At 48.4% G+C, this 24,744-nt stretch overlaps 1 protein-coding gene and 1 long non-coding RNA gene across 3 annotated transcripts; one reads left to right on the top strand and one right to left on the bottom strand.

The window, feature by feature from the left end:
• The first annotated feature begins 11,371 nt into the window (after positions 1–11,371).
• Positions 11,372–17,906, top strand: LOC309850371 (low affinity immunoglobulin gamma Fc region receptor III-A). Of its 2 annotated transcripts, XM_082704218.1 has the most exons (5): positions 11,372–11,492; positions 12,090–12,110; positions 12,457–12,711; positions 15,526–15,780; positions 16,524–17,906. In XM_082704218.1, exons 1-5 carry the CDS (start codon positions 11,453–11,455, stop codon positions 16,700–16,702), a joined length of 750 nt encoding a protein of 249 aa, XP_082560344.1. In that variant the 5' UTR covers positions 11,372–11,452; the 3' UTR covers positions 16,703–17,906. The 2 variants fall into 2 exon arrangements, with proteins under 2 accessions (XP_082560344.1, XP_082560345.1); XM_082704219.1 differs by lacking the exon at positions 12,090–12,110.
• On the bottom strand, positions 17,333–20,026 carry LOC309850378. The gene is made up of 2 exons (XR_014304217.1): positions 18,482–20,026; positions 17,333–17,922 (listed from the first exon to the last, which is right to left on the bottom strand). It is a non-coding gene; the product is annotated as an uncharacterized lncRNA (long non-coding RNA).
• Between the last annotated feature and the right edge of the window lie 4,718 nt (positions 20,027–24,744).

The raw sequence follows: 24,744 nt of genomic DNA on the forward strand, positions 1-24,744 counted from the left end.
AGAGAAAAACATAGAGTCCTGAGCAATAGGCAGGGGCGGGTGTACAAACAGACATCCAAAGACATTTGGATAAACAGACCTTAAATGTCTGAGTGTGCCAGAGTGTGTCTTAAGTACTTCCCACCTAATAGAAGTATGAGTGGTGGGTGCCTGGGTGGCTCAGTGGTTTAAAGCCTCTGCCTTCAGCTCAGGTCATGGTCCCAGAGTACTGGGATCGAGTCCTGCATCAGGTTCTCTGCTCCGCAGGAAGCCTGCTTCCTCCTCTCTCTCTCTCTCTGCCTGCCTCTCCACCTACTTGAGGTCTCTGTCTGTCAAATAAATAAGTAAAATCTTAAAAAAAAAAAAAAGAAAAGAAATATAAAAGAGGAAATGCAGCCAGTACAATCCATGGGAAGTGCTCAGCCATAATAGTAATCAAAGAAATGCAAGTAAAAATGATGAAACCCCATTTTCTTTTTTTTTAATTTAATTTTATTTTTTTCAGTGTTCCAAGATTCAGTGTTTATGCATCACACCCAGTGCTCCACACAATACGTGCCTTCCTTAAGGTTCACCGCCCTAACCCTAACCCTAACCTTAACCCTAACCCTAACCCAAGCAAGACTCTTAACTACAGAGAGCACACTGCTGGTCGCCAGAGAGGAAGTTGGGGGAGGACAGGTGATGGGTACTGAGTGACGTACAGAATCGTTAAATCACTCTATTGCACATCTGAAACAAATATAACACTGTGCATTGATGATACTGGAATTAATTTAATAAAAAGATTGCAAGAGGCGCCTGGACAGCTCAATCGGTTAAACTTACAGCTCTCAATTTCGGCTCAGGTCACGATCTCAGGGTGGTGAGGTCAAGCTTTGCCTCACGCTCCGTGCTAAACGGGGAGTCTCCTTTCCTCTGCGCAAGGGAAGTGGGTCTCGAAGAGGGTTCTGGGACCAGCAGGACCACCATCACCTGGAAACTTACTAGAAATGCAAACTCAGGGCACCTGACTGGCTCAGTTGTGAGTGACTCAAGACTCAAGTGACTCTTGATCACAGGATTATGAGTTCAGGTTGGGTGTAGCGATCACTAAAAACTACATAAATAAACTGAGAGAAAGAGGAAGGAAAGAAGGGAGGAAGGAGGGAGGAAGAGAGAGAGAGAGAGAGAGGAAGAAAGAAAAAGGAAAAAAAGAAAGAATAATGCAAATTCCCAGGCCCAGCACAATCAGAAAATCTGAGAGAGAGGCCCACTGGTTTGTACTTAAACAAGCCTTCCAGGGAGGCCTGGGTGACTCAGTCTTTAAGCGTCTGCTTTGGGCCCCAGGCCCTGATCCCAGCATCAGGCTCCCCACTCAGCGGGAAGCCTGCTTCTCCCTTTCCCACTACCCCTGCTTGTGTTCCCTCTCAGTGTCAAATAAATAAAATTTAAAAACTAAAAAAGGGAGAGGGGGGCCTTTAAAAAAAAAAAAAAACAAGCCTTCCGGATGACCCTGATGCAGCTCAGATACAAGAAGTACTGACTTACATGAACCAGAGGTCACTCCCTGAGGCTGGGAAGAGGTCTGACCTCCATCTGTCCAAACAAACGCATGTTCTGTTGGCAAGGGAGAAGTGGCTGTGGAGCAGGTGAGTTCGGGTCCCTGTTCTGGTGCCGATAATGACCTGAGCCTTTTAAGAATCCAAGTCAAAGGAGTAACACTGTCTCTTCCTTTCCACACATCGCTTGAAAATATTTAACATTTTTTTTCTCCAATGAAAAAAAATGTGGCAAATGTTGTGTCGTGTAGGCCTGTGTGTATGTGGAATTACCATAAAAAATCCAGTGGCAGAAAAATCTCATAATGCAATATGTAAACAGTATCTGCAACAAATGAACAGAATATAGAGATGTGTAGATGGTTATGTGTTCACACAAATATGAATGCATCAGGCAAGTTCGGGAAGGACACAACGTTCTACATGGTTCCTCTAGGGAAGGGAGAAAAGTCATTAAGAGTCACTTTCACTTTTGTTTTATTAACTTCTGAAGCGCTTCAGTTATTTAGTAACAAGAGTATATTATCGATTCATGTGCACATTTTCAAACAGAAAATGTTTAAAGCAGACAACGACCAAATACTGGTGAGAGGGACAAGGACTGAATCTTCAGGGCTGGTTCTGGGCTCTCCTCATGCTCCTGCTGAGGCCTCCAAACCCCTCATCTCCAGAGAGATGGTATCGAGTAACGAAACCAAACTGCTTTTCCATCTCCTTTCCAAACCTTCTCTTGGTGTTACCTTTTATTTTCCTGAATACTGACTAGTTTGCATGTGAGTGAAAGTATGAGTTCAGGTTTTATGATTAATTTTTATATCTTAGAGGTACTCATTTGCTAGCTCTGCTAGAAAATTCCTTTAGTTCCCCAAAGTTGCCCGATGGCTTTCTTTAGGATTTTTGGAAGACAAAGTCTACTGCATTCTGCCATGTCTAGAAATTACCATCGGAAGCCAGCCTATTTAAGATAGGAGTTAGACATAATCATTACCTCACTTGAGGAATAAAGAAACAGGGGTTTAGGGAAGAGAAGTGGCTTGACAGCTAGCCATCGCCCTACCGAAACCGAAACCTGGATTTCCTTCCTCCTTGGCCCCCCAAACCACACCATCAACACTTCTTTTAACTTTAAATGTTTGCAAGTCGGGGCGGTGGGGGGGACTCTAAGTGTGTTCTCACGGGGATACCAAGGCAGGGCATTTATAAGTTGCTCTAGCAGAGAATTTCAAAATTCTAGAGCCTTCTTTAATGTCAATAAGTTATATCATGTTAATGAGCACAGCCAAAGTAAACAGGCCGTCACTTAAAGTCACACCACAAAACCAATTTTATTTCTGTGTTGTTTTCTCCCCCCAGCCCCTGCATCTATGGCTTCCTGTTGTTTGGAGTTGACTTTTCTTTTTCCCCCACAACCACCCCTGTATGTGCCACTGCACACGTATCTGTTCCCAGACTTCCGTGTGCATGTCTTGTGCTGTGCATGTTTTCCAACTACATTCGAGACTCGGGGGGTCTATGAACCCAGGTACCTCTCCTGTTACCTTTTACTTTTCCAGGGTTTTCTCTACCTTCTGCTTCCTTGTGTCTCACTCTCTGCCTGGTCCCCCGCCACCTCTTTCTCTTCGATTCTGCCAGTTTCCTTTTCTGTTTCTTTTCCTCACTTTACTGGATGTTTAACAGTGAATCATTTTTATTAAATGACTCTGATATCGATTGTATTTCAAGTTCAGAGATTACTATATTTCGTTATTAAAATGACCAAGTAGACTATTTCCTTTAAAAGGGAATTACATTTCTTTTTCCTCTCTCTGGGCCTTCATTGTTCTTTTTTTTTTTTTTTTTTTTTTTGGATCAGTGATGCTTACTGAAAAGTAAGGAGACATCTTTCCTGTAGTTAACATTCATTAAGACAGAACTGTCTTATCAGAGAGGATCCTTTTTTTTTTAAAAGATTTTATTCGTTTATTTTTTTTTTAAGATTTTATTTATTTATTCGACAGAGAGAGATCACAAGTAGGCAGAGAGGCAGGCAGAGAGGAGGAAGCAGGCTCCCCACTGAGCAGAGAGCCCAATGCGGGACTCGATCCCAGGACCCTGAGATCATGACCTGAGCGGAAGGCAGCGGCCCAACCCACTGAGCCACCCAGGCGCCCCTATTCGTTTATTTGACAGAGAGATATCACAAGTATGTGGAGAGGCAGGCAGACCCCACTGAGCAGAGAGCCCGACATGGGGCTCCATCCTAGGACCCTGAGATCATGACCTGAGCCAAAGGCAGAGGCTTTAACCCACTGAGCCACCCGGTGCCCCTAATCAAAGAGCATCTTAACAAACACAGAGGCCACCTTCTCCTCTGCTGGTTGTAGAGACTGAGACCTGGTGGGATTCGGTGACTTGTTCTGGGTCACATAAGTTTGGTCTAGAACTCCTGGCCTCCTATTCACTAGTAGCTCTTTCCAGAAAGAGAGTTTTGTATCCTTTTAGTTGGTACTCTGTAAATAACCTATGTATCCATTAGAATGCCTTTGTCTCCCAAGCAGCAAGCCTTGACTTAAACAGGCTTAAACAATAAGGAAATGTACCTCAGATTATAAAAATCTGGCCTGGTTGCCTCAAAAGTTCGGTGATATCACCGAGGCCACATTCTACCCCTCCCCTCCCTTCCTCTCTGCCCTCTTGGGTGGTATGGCTTTGGCTTCATGCTGGCTGCCCTCAAAGTCTTACCAAGAGCTGCCCCCAAACCTTGAGACATAATGAGTCCTTGTTCATGTCCAGTGGAAGAGAGATGCCGTTCCGCCCAAATCTGACATATAAAAGCCAGTCCTTTCTGCCCAATTGGATCTTTTGGACAATGTCCCCTCTTCACTCCCTTAGCCAATAAGAGCCAGGAGAAAGCTCTACCCTCGTGTTTTAGACCAGTCAGGATTCACCTCTGTATGTGGGATGACCTGAGCGCCTGAACCAAATCAGCACTGTATTGGGAAGGAAGAAGGATGGATATTGGGTAGTGTCATTCCCTCATTGTACACCATATTCTGCTTATTAAGTCAACGGAGTCCTAGCAATTTTTGAGTTGCAGAGGACTCAGAGATTACTATGGATCTGAGTTCAAGAAGTCCTTGTTTCCTGGATATTTCAGCAATTGCACTACAGGGCTGAGCTGGGAAAATGCCATGAGGTACACCGCTTTCTCGTGGCCATAATCGTACCCAGACTCTTGGGAGAGAGGAAGGAAGGGTTCCGTGTTGTCTGCCTGGCTTTCTTCTTTCCAGTTAATACCAACCTCTTCCCTTCTTCCTGTGATTGTTCTTGAATAAGATGAAAATTCTTTCCTTCCCTCCATTCTATGCTCTCCAATATGTATACACGGAGACTCTCTATTTTGAAGATTTTGCTTTAGGGGCTCCTGGGTGGCTCAGCAGGTTAAACGTCCGCCTTTGACTCAGGTCCTGATCCCAGGGTCCCGGCATCTAGTCCTGCCCTGGGCCCCCTGCTCTGCCCCGAGTCTGCTTCTCCCTCTCCCTCTGCTGCTCCCCCTGCTTGTGCTCTCTCCATGTCTCTGTCAAGTAAATAAATAAAATCTTAAAATAATAATAATAAAGATTTCATTTTAATCACCGTACCCTCAAAGGATCAGGAAATCCTCCGAAAGTTACCAGAGTCGCCAGCTGTGGCACTACTGACACACGGCTACAAATTCTTTGACATTCTCTCCAAGAGATGGGTCTGTGCCTCCTACCCTTGACTGGGGGAGGGAAGGGACTTCTAACTGTTCTTGTTGCCAGGTGAACTGGGGAGACCCCAGGCCTTGGACCCTCGACCCAGCCTGTCCCAAAGATGTCACCAAAGTTCTCAATCGCCTCAAGAGAGAGAATTCAAGGACAGACACAAGCAAGCAACCTAAAGGGAAAGTTGTTTTAAGTGAAAGGTAGCCTCTAGAGATGTGAGGGCCTGTGAGCTCAAAAGATTGCTGCTAGCCCCTGGGGTTGAGTTTCTAGCGCTTTCTGAGAGTTGTTAACTAGGGGGTGGAATATTCATTACTTTAGGGCAGGAAGCAGGGTTTTGCACTTTTTCTTCCTTATTTGGTCAGGGGTTTCCATCATGGCATGGGGGGGAGTGCTGTCTGGTTTGATTCGGCTCTGGTGGCGGGCTGCCGAGAAGGCCTCTGACTCTCCTGGTGCTGCTTGCAGATGTCCAGGTCTCCTGTTAGAACCTACCTAACCGCCTACGCTAACATTCTGGCTAGTGGGCGGCCGCGGAAAGTGAAGCCGTTCACCATAGCCGTTCACCATTTGGCCGTTAAGAAAGCCCAATGGCCTGTGGAGAAGTTCAAGTCTTTCCCTTAACACAAAACAAAATCTCCTTGACTCTCCTTCATCGCTCTAGCTGCCGTCTTCTCATTCCCCTTCCTTCCTATCTCACTCCGGGCTCTGGAAGCGACTGTATCAGAATCTGGGTGTATTAAGGAAAGGAAAGGAATTCCCCAGGTGGAAATTGGAGGCAGGTCGGTCTCTCCACTGCTTGATGACCAGCAGCCAACCATCTCCTTCCCTTGTGAATGGACCTCCCTTCTAAGTAATAAGTGTCACTTTTTCAGGATTCAACATTCCAGAAGTTGGCAAAGCCTAGATTACATGCCCGGTCCTTGGCTTCTGGTCTGAGTCAGCTCAGACTGCTAATGATAAAGTAACACAGGCCAGGTGGTTTAAAGAACAGAATTTTGGGGTGCTTAGGGGTCTCAGTTGGTTAAGCAACTGCCTTTGGCTCAGTTCATGATCCTGGAGTCCCGGCATCAAGCCCCACGTCAGATTCCGGGCTTTTTGGGGAGTCTGCTTCTCCCTCCGACCCTCCCTCTTCTCATGCTCTTTCTCTTGCTCTCATTCTCTCTCTCAAATAAAGAAATAAAATCTTTAAAAAAGAACAAAAATTTATTTTCTCACAGTTCTGGAGGCTAACAGTCTGAAACCAAGGTATTGTCAGGGTGGTTTTTTCTGAGTCCTCTCTCCTTGGCTTGTAGAAGGCCATCTTCTCCTTGTGTCATCACATGGCCTTCCGGTCCGGTCCGTGCCTTTCTGTGTCCTCATCTTCTCTTCTTGTAGTGACACCAGTCATATTGGATTAGGACACACCCTAATGACTTTATTTTAACTTAACAGCCTTTCCAAGGTTCTGTCTCCAAATACGGTCACACTCGGAGGTACTTGGGGTTAGAACCTCAACATACAGATTTGTGAGAGACACAGTTTAGCACATAACGCTGGCCCAAGGCAGGAGGGAAGGGGGCTCTGGCCCACTTGGCTTATGTAGTAGAAACCAGTCACCACTTTCTATTAAGACTACTCACAGTGGGGGCTTCTTCAAGGGAAAATGAGATGCTGATATGAAGGGCAGTGGGTAAGGATCCTGGGCACCTCAACCAAGGTCCATGATGCCTTCATAATGGAGATTCTCAGAAATAGTAGTAATTGATGAAATCACTTTCTCACTTCTGTTCAATCTTCAACCCAAAGTCATGAGTTTCTCTCCCCCAGCCCAGCCCCTGGAATTGTTCAAGCCAAGGTCACGAAGAGCTCCCAGAAGCCCATGTTGAGAAGACTTCTTGAACTTTCTATAGCACTTAAACAATGTTGACTTCTGCCTCCTTAAAGGTCTCTGCTGCCTGGGCTCCCCTCTTCTCCCCTCTTCTCTAACCCCTCCTACACAATCTCCTTTGTCAGCTGTTCTTCCTTTTCACACCCTGCAGAAGTGCTGTGTGCCCAGTTTCTGCCATTGCTCGCCTTCTTCTCCTGCCCCTCCCCCATCTCCTCTACTTCCTTCCCTCACTGGACCTCCCCCCTTTTCTCTCACTCAATAGTCTGACAGTCAGAGAGATCTTACCCATACTGTATCTGAACCTAGGTTCTCTGGATGGGCTTCATATGACATGTCTTAAGTTATAGGGAAATTTATGTGTATATTTATTTGCATTTTTTCTTAGGAAAAGGACTAAACCTGTTATCAAAAGTTTAAAACAGCATGTTGATGCCTTCTAAATCTTATCTTTTGTCAGCCCTGCCTTCTGAGCTCCCAGGTCATATACCCAACTGCCTACTTAGAATCTCCACCTAAGATCATAACTACCTCCAGCTTAATAATGTCAAGAGCTAAGATCATTATCTCCCCCCCAAAGCCTGCTCCTCTTCCTTTACTTCCTACGTCCATGAAATGTACCACCATCCTCCTGCTAACCAGATCGCCCAGACCCCTCCTTCTCTGTGACACTCAGAGCCAATCAGTCATCCAAATCCTGTCCTTTCTGCTTTCTTCACAAGTCTCTTAGAGGCTTCCGTTGCATTTCCACTTCTTTAACAGGGAGTCCCCTCTTGGCTACACTGTTAAAATAACTGCCCAACTTTTCCCTCCACCTTTGCTCTCTCTCCTCTCCAATTTATTTATTGGACTGGTAGCAGAGTAATTTGTATAAAACGTAAAACTGATCATGTCACTCCCCAGCTCAAAATGTTGATGATTGCTTTTACAGTCTATAAAAATTATTCTGAGAGAATCTAAGAAGGCATTGACTGTTCACCATGACATACAAAGTCCTTCATGATCACTCCATAGATACTAAGTGCCAAGTACGTTGTAGGCACTGTGCCAAATGCTAGGGATACAACATAAACAAGAGGAACAGATTCCCTGCCCTCAAAGACCTTCCTGAAATTTGATGATACCACAAAGGAAAAGCAAAGCTTGGGAGTAAGGAGATAGGGGGTGTCACAACTTCATAACTTCATTCGGGTCACCAAGAAAGGCCGTCAGCTCCTAGCCTGCACTTCTTTTTTTCTTTTTCTTTTTTCTTTTTTTTTTTTTAAAGATTTTATTTATCTGAGGGAGAGAGAGAGAGAGAGAGCACAAGCAGGGGGGAACGGCAGGCAGAGGGAGAGGGAGAAGCAGGCTCGCTGCTGAGCAGGGAGTCAAGCAAAGCCGAGCTCAATCCCAGGACTCTGAGATCATGACCTGAGCCTGAGTGGAAGGCAGAGGCCCAACCGACTGAGCCACCCAGGCGCCCCATCCTTAACCCTTTAGCTAGTGCTTCTCCTTTGGAGTTCTCACTAATCTAGGGGAGCTATCCCCAGCTTCGCAAATATGCCAGCCTACTTCAACCCATCTTTGCTCATGCCTCTCTGTTTGCCTGAAATGTCTTTCTCTCAAAACTTTCCTACCAAACATACAATTATCTTTTGCGATCCAATTAAAGTTTTCTCTCTCCCAAGTGGACCCGTCCCACAGATGCCTTCTTTATGCACACACAGAATTTTGCAAATACTCTCATAGTCCCTATGGCACTGCAAGTGCTTATCTGCTGGTCTCCCCCTATGCAGGTGTGAGTCCCAGGGGGTTGAAAACTGGGCCTGGTCATCTCAGAACATGGTGCTGTGGCTGGCATTTCAGTGTTGAAGGGAAAGTACGGGGAGAAAAGAAGGGGGAGGGGAAGGGCGCCTGGGTGGCTCAGTCAGTGAAGCATCTGCCTTTGGCTCAGGTCATGACCCCGGGTTCCTGGGATCCAGTCTCACCTGGAGCTCCTTGCTCAGCAGGGAATCTGCTTTTCCCTCTGCCTGATTCTCCCTCTGCCTGATTGTCCCTCTGCCTGCCATTCCCCATTTGTGCTCTCTCCCTGACAAATAAATAAATAAAGTCTTTTGAAAAAAGAAAGGAGAGCGGAGCTAGACCAAGAACATCTGTCCTTTAAAAACCGTGCCTTTTAGCTACCCCATAAAATTAGCCCTTACCACCCCACGCCCAAGCTGAGGCTGGCTCAGTAAGCCTTATGAAAACCTGCAGAGTGCTCCCCACTCTCACAGTCCTCCTGGGGCTCCCTCCTTCCTCTGCAGCTAACAGTTCCTCCCTGTACATGAAGACCACAGACAGAAGATGAGTCAGAGGAGACCATAAAACTGCAGAGAAGGCAAACTAAAGGGAATGCCACGGACCGCGAGCCACGTGCAAGAAAACCACGCAGAACTGTGAAGAACAGAGAGCGCAGGGGTGGGGTGGGGAGTCCTCCTTCAGCCCCGGGGTGGGGGCACGCTCCGGTCCTTGGTTACCCAGAGAAGCATCCTGTGCTGTAGCATGGAGCTTTACGTTTTCAGGTGCTGGTCTGGATTTTGCTGGATGTAAATGCGTCTCTGAAGAGGGAGCACTAGAGGGGCGCCTGGGTGGCTCAGTGGGTTAAAGCCTCTGCCTTTGGCTCAGGTCATGATCTCAGGATCCTGGGATGGAGCCCCACATCGGGCTCTCTCTGCTCAGCAGGGAGCCTGCTTCCCATCTCTCTCTCTGCCTGCTGCTCTGCCTACTTGTGATCTCTCCCTCTCTCTGTCAAATAAATAAATATAATATTTAAAAAAAAAGAGGGTGCCTGTGTGACTCAGTGGGTTGGGGCCTCTGCCTTCGGCACAGGTCATGATCTCAGGGTCCTGGAATCAAGCCCCGTATCGGGCTCTCTGCTCAGCAGATAGCCTGCTTCTCCATCTCTCTCTGCCTGCCTCTCTGTCTACTTGTGATCTCTGTCTGTCAAATAAATAAATAAAATCTTTAAAAAATAAAAAGAAAAAAAGAAAAAAAAAAAAGAGGGAGCCCTAGAAGGGATGCCTGGTTCCCAGTCCAACTGGACCCTAACCAGACAGCTAACTCTGGGGGAGGGGATGCCACAAGAAGTGGGTAGATTAAGGGGTGCACCAATGATCTCTACTAGGAGCAAAACAAAGCAATATGAAATCCTGAGAAGTGGTTTTTATTTGATTTTGGAGTGGACAGGGGCATTGGTCCCAAGCAGTGGTCAGGAGACACCTGTGCCTGCTCCTCCTCCCCTTTCCTGCTGCCAGACGTCACATCTGTCTGCTGCTTACCTCCTGGCCATTTCCAAAGCTCTTCCAAGTGAGACCTGTCCCTGCTATCCAGGAGCCCAACAGCCAAGCAGAGCCCTTTGATTTTCTGCCTACAACCTAGATTTAAACAAAGTGGGGAGGGGAAGGGTACAGAGGTGCATGTGTTGGCAGGAGGGGTGCATCTGGGAAGCACAGAACTGGTTCCCAGTCACAGCACCTCCACCTTTTCCAGCAAAGAGCTCAGGCTAGCCCAGACCCAGTGGGCCCCTGAGGGCCGAGCTCACCTGAGCTGCCGTGACTCAGCTCAGCCCTGGTAATGGTGGGTTGAAGGTAAAGGGCTCCTGCTCTCTCCTCCCCGCGGCCCTCCCTCCCTTCCTCCTTCCCTGCAACCGGTGACATCCCCCCCTCCCAGGGCCCTATTCCTCCTCCACTGCCTGGGTTTCCTTTAACAGAGGATGTGAACCTCTTGGTCAAATTCATGCTAAGAAGTGCATTGCAGATCCCGAGGCACATGCATTCTGAATTTTGAAAAATATGCTGGTGCAGATAACGCTGGAGGGCGGGACGCTCTCTGGCACCTGCAGATTTAAAAGTACGCAGGTGAGTGCTGGCTGGATGGAGCCGGTCCAGGCAGTGGCAAGTTCTGAGGTACAACCAGAGATCGCTCAGTGAACGTTCTCCCCTCTTGAGTCTGGTCCCCAGGGTCCTGATATCTTGTTTTTGCTGCGGAGTGGATGCACATCCATAGGTGGGGGGAAATACCTTGAGATGTACCGAGAGGCCTTCTCACAGACTCTGTGTCACTGAATCCCTACTGGGGAGGAGGGGCACACGCGCCACCTCGGCTTCTCATTCAGACCTTTTTCTTACCCTTCCTGCCCTATGGTGGGGCTCACTTGTCAGAATTCTGGTTCAGAAATCAGATGACATTCTGGGAAAAGGAACCTAGAGAGTAATGAGCTGGGGGGTGGGGAGAAAGACTATTTACTTCCTCTCTTCAAGGGAGCTGCTTGTGTCCCTCAAGGGCTCAGTGTATCTGCGGTGACTCGTTCACTCTGATGTGGCAGCATGTGGCAGCTGCTGCCCTCCACGGCTCTGCTGCTTGTAGGTGAGTCAGAGTCCCTGGGGCTGAGAGAGAAGCCCCAGAGGCCCTGGGTTCAGCAGGGCCCACTTTTCAGGCCAGGGAGGGTATCCTTACCAAGGAATAGGACCCCCTTACGGCACGGCACAGAGAGGTCGCCTTGGAGCTCCCAGGACAAACCACTGGGGCCTAGAGACAAGAACTCCGGCTCAGATTTGGGTATAACCAGAAGGCGAAGGGGGCCTGGAAAGTCTCTGTTACTTCACGCTGCTGGGGCTCAGTTTCCCTATCTGTACACATGGACCAGATAGATGGACCCGAAGTTCTGTCTCTTGATTCAGGGAAATTCGGTCTGTACCTTTGTTTTGGGCGTTTGAGTAGGGACTGAGGAGGAACGGAGTGGTGCTGAAAGCAGGGGTGTGGGTGGGAAGCAGGACAGGAGGCATAGACGCTGGTGACCAGAAGGCAGGCAGCGGGAAAGCTAGCCGCCATACCTATCTTGATTCTTGGTGACATAGGGGACTCTCAGGGCAGGGGCTGGCAGGGCAACGCACACTCCTTCCACACTCCAGCTGCCTGATCTACGCGTCTGCTCAATATTTGTTTCACTGTTTTGTCTTGCAGCTTCTGCCCACCCGCAAGCTGGTGAGTCTGCTCTGTGGTCTGGGATGGATGGAGGGAGGTGTGCAGTGTAACAGCCGTGGAACTTCAGGAAATCTGCACTGCGTGGGAAACTGCTGGCTTCGGGGTGTCAGGGGGCACTTGCCCAGGACAGTCGGGCTTGGCCCTAGGCTTCTCTGGTTCATTTTCCTCAGGTTAGCGAGAGGCCAGAAATAGGGCTAAGTCCCTTGAAGCCAAGATGCTCTAAGTCTGAGTCACTGACCAAGGCACAGTCGCCAACGTGGGCTCTCTCTGGTTCTGAGCCTCCCCGGGAATGCCAGTGTAGGACGCCCCCCTCCCTGCCCTAACCCACCTTCTCTTGGCTCCTCAGCGGACCTCCCAAAGGCTGTGGTGGTCTCGGACCCTCCAGGCAACAGGGTCCTCACGTTTGACAATGTGACTTTCACGTGCCAGGGGGCCAATCCCTCTGGGAACCATTCCACCCGCTGGCTGCACAATGGGACCCTCATCTCAAGTCAGACCAGCTACTTCATCCAAGCTGCCAGCGTTGAAAACAGCGGCGAGTACAGGTGCCAGACGGGCCTCTCCGAGCTCAGTGACCCGGTGCAGCTGGAAGTCCACATGGGTGAGTGGGCGAAGGGGCAGGGGGGACTCACCAATAAATGGTGAAAACGGAAGACTTGAGAAGCGCTGAGTCTTGGGGGTTAAAACTGAGATGAGATGTCCTACGGCCCCCCTGACTTACATCACCATCATAGTCTTAGCCGCCAGGCAGGCCTTAGGCCAAATGTCAATTAAGCTGGCGCCTAAGGGACCCAGGACTCTTGCAGGGCACAGTCCCGCAATCACCGTCCCCATAGAATGTACCCCAGGGAATGGCGTCACCTGAAGGTCAGGCTGTGCCCTTAATGCTCTCTCATATTTATTGAGTAGTTAATGAATCTGTCCATATGACCTCCACCTCCTTCTGACTCTCAGATGCACATGTTCTAAGTGACCCTCCAAACCCTGCTGGGCGGCCCAAGGTCCTTTCCACCTCTCTGTCCTCATCAGGGCCACATCAGGGCCACACTCAAACTTAAACTTCAGTGGAGGGGCCCCTGGGTGGCTCAGCCGGCCAGGTGTCGGCCTTCAGCTCAGGTCATCATCCCAGGGCCTCAGGATCAAGACCCACATAGGGCTTTCTTCTCAGTTGGGGCACCTGCTTCTCTCTCTCTGCCCCCCTACCTGCTTGTGTTTGCTCTCTTGCTCTGTCTCTCTCTTATTTAAAAAAACAAACAAACAAAAAACAAAAAACAAGCTTCAGTGTAAATCTCCCCACTCAGAAGCAGGTGAGGGAAGGGTATCAGACACAGGCTGTGTCTGCTGTCCCTGGAGTCACACCACCTGGCCCAGTACCTGCAGTGTCCCCTCAAAAGCCTGATGCTACTTCAATGGCTGCCTCAGTGCACGATGTGTATGGGTGGAAGGAGTCTGGAGGGGAAGGGGGGGCCCCTGATGGTGGGGGGCTTGCAAAGGATTTCACGGAACTGGGCCTCTGGAGCTGATTCTTATGGCTCCTTCGCCTCTGACCACCATGTAGCTGACACGGTCCTCCTGCTACAGAGTTACGGGGAGGAATGTGTGTTCTCTGACTAGGTGAGACATGGCTCCCTTTGACCAAATAAAAGGGAGAATTACCAGTAAGAAGCAATAGAAAAATCAAGCCCGAGAGCTCTTGGTTTGCCTCAGAGTTTGGTGTAGAAGCTGGCTTTGGAAGTCCCATCAATAAAGACTGTACTAAGATGTGACCGTAAGCATTAACTTTACCAGGAGAAATACTTGACTGTCTTTTTTTTTTTTTTAAGATTTTATTTACTTATTTGAGATAGAGAGAGCATACGCAGATGGAGAGGAAGAAGCAGGCTCCCTCTGAGCCAGGAGCCAGATGCAGGACTCAATCCCACGACCCTGGGATCATGACCCAAGCCAAAGGCAGCTGCTTAACTAACTGAGCCACCTCGGTGTCCTTACTGTTCTGTTCTTATTACGAAGTCATTTGGGTTCAATTTCTAAAATATATTTGGGTTCTAAATTTCTAAAATATAATTGGGCTCAATTTCTAAAATATAGAAAAGTAAAAGGGAGAAAATTAAGATGGCCTGTAGTCCTGTCCCTCGGGGAAAAGTCCTGCTAATGTGTGAACACATTTTCTTTTTCTTTTTTCTCTGCTTATCCGTTTCTTGTATTTTGTCTTTCTAACTCATCATTGCCTCGTGAATGTTTTTCTTGTGTCATTTTAAAATGTATCTGCAATGCCATCTTTCATTATTTCGGTCAGCGTCCTGACCGTGACTTCGTGTTTTCTCGGGGTGAACTCCGGTTACGTGGCAAGACAGTCCTGGTGATATAGGATTTTCTGTCTTGAAGATTCTACTCAGTCATGAAACTAGCCTCGCGGAGGCCCTGGGGCCCTTGAGAAAGGACCAGCTACCGTGAGCACTACCGGTCACGTCCCTCTTTCCTCTCCTTGACTTTCATTCTGAGTTGTGCTTCGCAGTTTCTGTAGCCACTTCAGGGGACACCCAATGACCTTATTCCCATAACTATCTATTCCTTCTGAAGTCTACCCTTCCTTTATTTTTTTTAAAGAATTTCATTTATTTATTTGACAGAGAGAGAGAGTGAGAGCACAAGCAGGGGGAGTGGCAGGCAGAGGGAGAGGGAGAAGCAGACTCCCCGCCGAGGAGGGAGCCCGAAGTGGGGCTCGATCCCAGGACCGTGGGATCATGACCTGAGCCGAAGGCAGACGCTTAACCCCCTGAGCCACCCAAGTGCCCCTCTACCTTTCCTTTAATGGAGCAAATCATCATTTTCTCTCTCTTTTTTAAAATTTAAGTTATTTATTTATTGAGAGAAAGAGATCATGTGCGTGCATGGGTGGAGGGGGCAGAGGGAGAGAGGCGAATCTCCAGCAGACGCCATGCTGAGCGCGGAGCCTGATGTCGGGCTCCATCCCACGACCCTGAGGTCATGACCTGAGCCAGATCCAAGAGCTGGACATTCAACCAACCGAGACACCCCACCCTTCAGTGCTCCACAAATCATCATTTTCAAATGCAATTTTTACTCTTTGACCTAGAACTTATGGTGGCTGCTCCTTACCTGTCATAGCAAACCCCAGGGCAACCCTAAGGACCCCGCAGATGGCTTCCCCCAACCCTCTTCCCTTAGACCCTCTGCCCTACCCTTATGGTTTGATATGTGCATCCCTTTGCCCCACACAACAAAAAGTCCTGATGTGACGTGAGTTCTCCTGCAGGGTCCCGTGGGCATTCTCCCAAAGCAAGCTCTGCAGGGATGGCTCCCAGGCCGGCTCTCTGTGACGCCCTAGGATCTGGGTGTTGAGTGTCCCCTTCCCACTGAAGCCTCCTAAGCCTGTGGTCTCTGTGTCTTTCAGGCTGGCTGTTACTCCAGACCCCTCAGCGAGTGTTCCGGGAGGGGGAGCCCATTCGGCTGAGGTGCCACAGCTGGAAGAACAAGCCTGTCTGGAATGTCCAATACTTCCAGAATAGAAGAGGCAAAAAATTTTCTTATGGTAATTCTGAGTTCTACATCCCAGCAGCAAGAAGTGAACACAATGGCTCCTACTTCTGCAGGGGGCTTATCGGGAAGAAAAATGAGTCTTCAGAGGCTGTGGACATCATCATTCAAGGTAAGAGATGTGCAGCCCTCGAGGGTCTGGGATTCCCCAGGCAGGAAGCCTGCATTTGCGCTGTGAAGACGAGTAGAGAGGAGATTTTGGACTGTTCCATAGGCTTTTTTGACCAGGGGTTCTGAGGGCTGTCTTTGACTTGGCATGAACAGAAGCCACATTTCCTGCCCCATAAGTACACCTGTCCCTCCTTACCCCAATCAAACCATGTCCCCAAGGTTCTGTGTCCCTACACTGCTGACCCATCTTCGCCTGCCCGCCTTCCTCTCCAAGCCTCAAGTCCTAGCCAAGAGCCAACCTGGTGGGCACCGCTCGCATGCTCACAGAGAGACCATAGAAACTGGGTCCTGGCTCTGCTGTTCATTAACCACGTGACAGCGGGTAAACCAGTAGTCTCTCTGAATCTCAAGTTCCCTTTCTGTAATGTAACAAAGACGAGACAACATTTATCGGGCACCTTTCTGTGTGCTGGACACTGTGCTAAGTGCCTCTTTCCACACACACAGTTTGACCATCCCAGTGACCCCTCACCGCAACGGTATGAGGTTATCGCCTTTACAGATGAAGTAATTGTAAAGGAGTGGGGGAAAGGGGAGGGGCGTTAATGGGTCTCTAGGATCACACCAAGGATTCACAGACCTTTATATTTATTTAACCACTAGATAAAACGAACGAATTGGACAGATGCCAAATTTCCTGCCTTTACAACCGTCATTTTCCTCCCCCTCTTCTTCTCCCATTAGGTCCACCGGTTCCGTCTACCTCAGCACTCCTCCCATTTTGGCCCCATATCCCTTTCGCCGTGGTGATGGCACTCCTATTTGCAGTGGATACGGGACTGTATTTTGCTATGCAGAGACACCTTCATAACTCAAAGCGGGCCTGGGAAAACAGCAAAGTCTCCTGGAAACAGGACCCTTAGGACAAATGAGGCTAGTAAAAGCAGCACCTCTGAGCCTCTTTCTGGACTCACAATCCCATCCTCCCCACTAGGCAGCTCTCGGAGCAGCAGGAAAACCACACCTCAGGGTCTAGGCTGAGGGTCCGCCACTCAACTCCATTTTTCTCTTGGTCTCTGCTAGAAAGGAAAGGTCTGTGATCTCAGAGGCCAACCATGAAGCCTCAGCAAGCAGGCACAGTACTCAGACTTGAAGTCTCAACGCTACCCAGATACTTTCTCTGCCCGACTGTCACAGCAAAGCCACTATGCCGACTCTGGGTGGTGACCCGATATATGAACTTGTTCTTAAATAATAGGATAAGGAGATAAGAGAATTATGGCCGAGGACCAGCTGGGTAGTGGTCTACATCTGTTGCTCCAGGACAGGTTGCCTTCTAGGCACCCTAAAAACCCTTCCAGACAGATTGTGGGGGCTGTTGAGAGTCTAGGGGAGAATAGCACAACCAGCGAAGGGAGTGGTTGAGAAAGAGCAAGGCAGTCCAGGACGGACCGGGGAAACCCCGGCCTGCGCTGTCTTCCTAGAACGTGAGCGGCGGTGTAGGTACAGAAAAATCACAGGGGTGATGTAGAGTTGATTTTTGGGGGGAGCCCCTGTCAGAACTGGGACAGCGTGTGAGTACTTAATGATGAATCATGAACTCAATGGCATGAGTAGAAAATGCTCCCAGACGGGTTAGGGATGGGAGGGTTCTGGCAAAGAGAGCACAGAACAAACTGTGTCCATAGGAAGGAGAGACACCTCGCTGCCACAGAAGCAGCTCAGTGAACAGAGATCCCTCTGGGTCTGAGCTGAGAAAGCATGACGGGAAAGAGCCAATGAGAGCTGCTCGGGAGACAATGGGCCGGGGGAGAGGACCTGTGTGGGCCAGGATAGTAGGAATTAGGGAGAGGAGATGAGGGGACTATCGCCCACTTTCTGCTTCAGTATTTAATATATAGCTCCAGCTTCACACTATTCATCGGGCAAATGCTGGATGCACCATACGAAATGTACTCGACTCTGCTGTGCTGAACTCTGAAACTTGGAAATCCCTCGGCCTGTCAGTGACTATGGATTTGGGGAGTGGGGTCATGAGCCTTACCTGTGGGAGAAAGCTTAGCTGTCTTTCTGTATTAGAAGCTTTCAACAGAGCATTTCCTGATTCTAATAAAGCTTTGAACAAGATCTTGCTGGCTGCTCTCTGAAGAAGGAAAAAACGTGATAAGACGACCCACATGGTAAAATCCATTTTTCCTTCTGTTGTCTGAAAATCTACCAGGGATGAGTTTGGATAACGAAATCATGTCTGCACAGCTCACATGAACGAACCAGTTGTGGACTCACCAATGTTGCTGAGGCAACTGGGTGAAGGGATGGGAAGGTGGGTGGCCAAGTGGGTGGCTGTTAGGGTCAGTTCCCTGCAGGTGGTGGGCAGGAGAAGACACCCCCAGGAAAGAGATAGGGGCCTGGACAGAGGCATAGGGTCAGTCTCATTGTGTGGGTTATGAGCTATACCCCAACACGATTGAAACTTAATGTCTGAATATTACATGAGATCCAGACATAAGGCAAGTGCATCAGGAAACCCCAGACGGCCAACTCACATCTAGCGTGCCTGGGTGCTTCGGTAGGTTGGTGTCTGCCTTGGCTGAGGCTCTCCGCTCGGCGGGGAGTCTGCTTCTCCCTCTGCCCATCACCCCGCTCGCTCGCTCGCTCTCACTCTCTTTCTCTCAAATAAATAAATACAATCTTCAACTCACATCGGTTTAGTACCAAGCTTGGGTTTAGGTGCCGAAGATAGAGAGATGAACAACACGGGGTCATTTCTGGAGGAGCTTTGGTTCCAGGGAGAAAGGCGGGGAGGAGGACCAACAGGCTCGGAGAAGAGGCTCGGTTTCCCGGTGCGGAAGGACGAGTAAGGGTTTACCAGGCAAAGGGGACAGGCGCCGACGGTCTATGCGCAGAGGTCCAAAAGCCAGAGGAGGACTCAGGAAAGTAGGTTCGCTGTTTTCGAGGGTAGAGAGCCAGGGAGGGAGAGGAGCGAGGGCAGGGCCGCATCACGAGAGGCCCTGCCTTCCCAGCTAAGGAGAGCCCAGCCGGCCGAGCCAGTCCTGGGGGATTTTAAGCAGAACGGGTTTGCGTTTTAGCAACAGGTTTGAAGGCGCTCTGGCAGCTGCGTGGAGAAAGGAGGGCCGAGGGGCGTTGAAGACGGGGGACCCCCCCCCCCCCCAAATCAGGTAGTGACTGCAGTAACCCGACGGGGCAGTGGTGAGGCAGCGGGGCCGGGAGGAAGGCGCCGGCCGGACAGGGGCTCGGAAGGCGGCCTCCCCGGCCGCGGGTCCGCAGGGGCACCGGCGGCACTGAGGGCCCAGGCTCCGCACGCGCCTGTCTCCGGAGTCGGGAAACGCACGCACGAAGGCCCGCAGGCTCGGACGCGCCACCGAATTCGTCTCCGGCTCATCAGGACGCGTCTCCTTTGCTCGCAAACATTCTGAAACCACCAGTTTCACGGGGCCCTTTTCTTAGAACCCGACTCAAGCCGCTAAAAGTCTTGCCAGCGGCCGCGGGCGGGAGCGTGAGAAGCCCCCAGCGTCGGCGCCTCCGAGGCTTCCGCCGCCCGAGAGGCACGCCCCGGGGTTCAAAACGCTCAGGCCCCGTCCCTGGGTGGGCTCGAACCACCAACCTTTCGGTTAACAGCCGAACGCGCTAACCGATTGCGCCACAGAGACAGGCGGGAGCTGGCGCCTCTGCCAAGTCAGTTCAGCGCAGAGAACGTTCGCGCTGCTTCCTCCCGCGCCCCCAAACCAGGGTGGGGGTGGGGCGGCCCCAGGGAAGCCGGGCGCTCCCCGCGCCGGCTCGGGCTTGCCCCTGGGGCCGCGTCTCTGGGGCCGGAGCAGCCGCGTCTCTGCGGAGCCGACACCGAGGCTCCCCGCGGGCTCGCGCCTTCGCTTGGTTTTGCTCCGGGAGGCGCAGCCAACTTTCCCCCCCCCCCCGATCTGGCCAGTTTGTGTGTCCGCGTCAGCCTGTTCCTGTGAATATTTAAAACACGGCATCGCGCGTCCGCTCCTGCCCCGCAGCACGAACCCTTGAAGCCGCCGCAGAGCGAGGCCACCTCCGACCCCGGCTGCGCCGAAGGTTCCCACGCGCGCCTTGGGCCCGGGACGGACGCAGAGTTCCTAAAGCGCCGTGACTTGGGGACTTTCCTACCGAAGTACCCGGATCTAAACATCCGAGGGCAGGGACCCCGCACCCAACACCATCAGCCCCGGGATCCTGCTCCCGGCTGGGCCCCCCTTCGCTCCCGCCCGCGGAAGCTCCTCTTCCGCTTCTCGGCGCACGTGGCGGCCGCAGCGCCCCCGCCCGCAGCGTTCCGGGCCGCACCCCGGCACCCGGGGGCCCCTCGCGGCCTCCGCCCAGAACCTCCTCTTCCTTCGGCACCAACACCCTCTACTCGGGTCCTGTTAGGTCAGGCCAGAGTGTCCCGTGACGCTGGGTGAAATGAGCGAACACACGAGTGTAGACGGAGGGGCAAGTCCATCGTGTGTGTGTGTGTGTGTGTGTGTGTGTGTCCGTGGCCGATAAGTTCTCCAGATGATCTCCGCATTGAGGTTACCTTTTTTCTTGCAATTTTACAGAAGTTTGTTTTTAAGTGTTCTTTACTTTATAAAATTATGGTGAGGATAGATGATAGTTGGGGCTGCGGTTGTTTTACAGATTTCCTAATTTGGCAAAATAAAAAGTTGGCAACATTATACTGATCACCAACATGTTATGGGAAATTTTATTCATCTGAGAAGTCCAGCTTTGGGAACCTCTACTCTCACCTTCACCTCTTTTGTTGGACTGGCAGCAGGAATTAAAAATTACTTTGCAGTTCATTCTAAACACACATACATTTCCTGTGCTTCACTTTGCCTGTACACATAACAGCAACCCAAAAGAAGGCAAAAAACAAAACACACACACACACACACACACACACACAGAAAAACACCAAAAAACAAAAACAAGAAAAACTGAGGCATGGAAAAGAAAGTACAAAATGGGATGGTGAAATAAGTCCAAATATATCAGTGAAATCACAATATAAAGAAGTGGAGAAAATTTGCCAGTTAAAGTGGATTTTTAAAAAAACATATTTTATCCTGTTTTAGAAAAATATCATTAAAACATTAAAAAGAACCAAAAAGCTTGAGTGAAAAAGAATAGAAAAAGATATGCCAGGAATAGCTAACAAAAAGAAAGTTGGCATATGGCTATATCATCTCAGACAAAATAAAGTTTAAGAAATAATGCATTATAGGATTGAGATAGCCAGCAGATGATAATAAAAGATTAAACTTGTGACGAACACATAATTAATTCTAAAAACATATATATCTAATAAAACAGCATTAAAATATAAAAGCAGGAACTATTTGACCTGCAAGGGAAGATTGACAAATCTATTTACAGTGACTCTGAATTCTACATTGAGAGATTTCAACACATTACTTTCAGCATTCAATAGGTCAAGCAGAGAAAAAAAATTAAGCATATAAACACAGTAAGGTTGGTTTAATATATATTTACAACTCTGCAACCAGTAATTTTTGGTTACACAGTCTTCTCAAATGCTTATGGAACATTTACAAAATTTGACTTTATATGAGGCCGTAAAACAAGTCTTAAGGTGCATCATGAAATTGGCACTATATAGAACATAATTTTTGAATATAATGCAGTTTAACTCAGAAATCAATGACAAAATACCTTTTAAAACCCTCACATATGTGGAAAATTTAAAACTTGTGGTTTTTAAGCACCCCATGGATCAAAGAGAAATTGAATGGAAATTGAAAAATACTTAGATTGAATACTAATAAGAATACAACTCACCCATATTGTGGATTGCTGAAGGTTTTACATGTGTTCTAGGGAAAAGGAACATTATACCAACCTTTAGTGTTTAGCACATGTATTAAACAGTATTTTTTGTTAAATATATGTTAGAAAAAAAATAGCAGTCAACTTTTGGAATGCAATTAATCCTGTTACAAGAAGGGAAATGTACAGGCAATAACATTCTGTGTTTTTTTTTTTAAGATTTTATTTATTCATTTGTCAGAGAGATCACAAGTAGGCAGAGAGGCAGGCAGAGAGAGAGGAAGGGAAGCAGACTCCCTGCTGAGGAGAGAGCCCGAGGTCTCGGAACCCGAGAGCGGGGTTCGGATCCCAGGACTCTGGGATCATGCCCTGAACTGAGGGCAGAGGCTTTAACCCACTGAGCCACCCAGGTGCCCCCAGGCAATAAGATTCTGATTGGTCAGGGCCATGCCAGCTAACTCTCCCTCCAAAAGAGTCATCTTCTAGGGTCTGCTTTGGCTCTCCCTGGAGACCCCCGAAAGCCAGTCCCCATACCACTGTGGGCCAGCTCTAGGAAACTCTATGTGGGCACTACCCAGGGGCCATTCATTGCCTCCCAACCTGCAGGTTCAATTTAAGCCAACCTACTGCGAGTCCTGGTTATAGGTCCCTGTCCCTGTTAGTCTCCCAGGACAGGGCTACCTGAACCCTGGTCCAGTGAACAAGAGCCCAATGTCAATTTGCCCTCCCCCAAGACCGTGGCTGCCTACTACCACTCAGTACTACTCTGTGGTCACCCTTGCTTGGGGCCACTTGTGGGAACTGAAGTCTCCACCCAACCTTGTTACCAAGAATCAGGAAATAACAGAGCAGCGCATCAGCCAAGTGTTGTGGCCTTTGCTGGCACTGGTGGCGGCCTGTGGTAGGAGGGAGGCCGTACGGCCAACCGAGCCATGGAGGAAATGTGGGGTTCAAAGGTGACTGAGGGGCAGGCACCCCTTTTCCTCAACTATACTGTATTTTACCTTCAATTCATGGGACAAGGGTCTCTTCTTTTTAAACCTCAAACATCCTCCGAACCATTAATAATTGTCTTAGGAAGAGAAGGATAATTGATGCTTACTCATTGCAGGCTGCCATTCTAAACATCTATTAACTCATTTGAGAATTATAATTATTGTCATTATTCCTTTTCACATATGAGGAAACTGAGACAGAGAGTCAGGATTCAAAAACAGGCAACTCCGCAGAGCCCCTGCCTTACAGCTGTACTATGTCGCCAGCCTGAGTGGCTCTGGCCAAGCTAATTACACATACCATTCCAGTAAATGATCATTGTGTAATAGAGAAAACAGACGTATAAAACCCTCAGACAATATTTTTTAAAGATTATATATATATAATATTTTTTAAAGATTATATTTTTTAAAGATTATATATATATATATATACATATATATATGTATTTAGAGTACCTGGCAGGGGCAGGGGGGAACTGAAGGAGGAGAACGAGAGAGAGAGAGAGAGAACCCCAAGCAGACTCCCTGCTGAGCTCAGAGCCCCATGGGGAGCTTGATCCCACCACCTCAAGATCACCACCCAAGCCAAAATCAAGAGTCAGATACCCAACTGACTTAGCCACCCAGGTGCTCCACAGTTAATATTTTAAAGGCTGGGGAGGGGGGATGTATTACAGTTGCTGATTCAACAGAAGATGACAAAGGATTCAGTACCATTAATACCTATCCTTCCCTAATTTCAGGAAAAAAGTCACCTAATGGCTATCAACCTACTGGAAAGAGATTGTAGGAAGTTGTTATAGTTCCCCATGTTAAACCAGGGTTCAGATAGAGGCATCATTTAGCCAGTGAGAGCTGTATCAAACAAAAGCAACAATTATTAAAAATCAAATATTTAGGAGATGATTTGGAAGGTTGACAGAGTATTTGCACTACAACTTATATGAGATACACAAACGCACATCTATCTATCTATCTATCTATCTATCTATCATCTATCTATTTAAGGACTAATACAGAATAGATGGAATACATAATCCTGCAACTGTGTTAAATCTTCTGAATACCATTCATGGCCACATGTGTCATATGAATGAATCCTATAAAAATAATATTGTGTTAAAAAAAAAAAAGGCACCTGAGTGGCTCAGTGGGTTAAGTGGATGCTTTTGGCTCAGATCATGATCCAGGGTGCTGGGATCAAACCCCATATCAGTCTCCCTGCTCAGCAGAGAGCCTGCTTCTCCCTCTCCCTCTGCCTGCTCTTCTGCCTATCTGTGCTCTCTCTTTACCTCGCTAATAAATAAATAAAATCTAAAAAAAAAACATAATAATTTTTAAAAAGCTAGTTGCAAAAGAATATGTACCATCTGATACCAGTTACATACATTTTAAAAGTGTAAAAATATAAATTTATATATATATTTGATAATGCATACACATGTATTGAAACTATTACAAAAGCCAAAGAAAGAATATACATAAAATGCAGAATAAGGGTTGCTCCTTAGTGGGAGAGAGGCGCTAGATGTAGAGAGATTACTCAGCTCGCTTCCCATTCAAGGATGGGCACACAGTAGGGTTCTTAATCCCAAGCAACAGAATCTACTCTAGTTTATTTAAATATGAAAGGATTTAGGGTTAGGGTTAGGGTTAACCCTTATCTGGAGGGCTTTGCCCTTCATGGAGGGGTTAGCCTTTGTAAGGGGCTAAAGGGCTAACAAGACTAGCCCTTTATGGAGGGCTACAGATAACTCACCAGGCATTGGGAAGCCTGAAGAAAGAGACTCCAGGCTGACTTCCAGGAATAACTCGGGAAATATTCTCTATACAAGGTTACCACGCTATCTGGCAAAACTGTTACAAAATAAATGACAAAGTTTCTGCTGTTTCCAGTCTCCCGCTCTAGAACAAAGTTGCATTGGCCCCTATTTACTGGTCTAAATTTGGATCTTTGTGTCTCTCCATGTAACTCGGTTACAAATCAAAATCTCACTGAAGTACATCCCGTTGGTGAAACTTAAGTCATAACCAGAACCCCAGCTGCAGAGGAATCTAGAAAATGTCATTTTTAGCTCCCCAGCCTCAACAGCACAGGAAAGTAAACCAGAATAATACTGGAACAGGTGTTGAGCAAACCATCCCACATATCTACTACA

This window comes from Mustela nivalis, assembly GCF_964662115.1.
Source record: "Mustela nivalis genome assembly, chromosome: 16".
Lineage (NCBI taxonomy): Eukaryota > Metazoa > Chordata > Mammalia > Carnivora > Mustelidae > Mustela > Mustela nivalis.

Coding starts and splice junctions, on each gene's coding strand:
- LOC309850371 (XM_082704218.1), top strand. CDS start 11,453: ATGTGGCAGCTGCTGCCCTCCACGGCTCTGCTGCTTGTAG. Junction 11,493..12,089: donor CACGGCTCTGCTGCTTGTAG/GTGAGTCAGAGT, acceptor TTTGTCTTGCAG/CTTCTGCCCACCCGCAAGCT. Junction 12,712..15,525: donor GCAGCTGGAAGTCCACATGG/GTGAGTGGGCGA, acceptor TGTGTCTTTCAG/GCTGGCTGTTACTCCAGACC.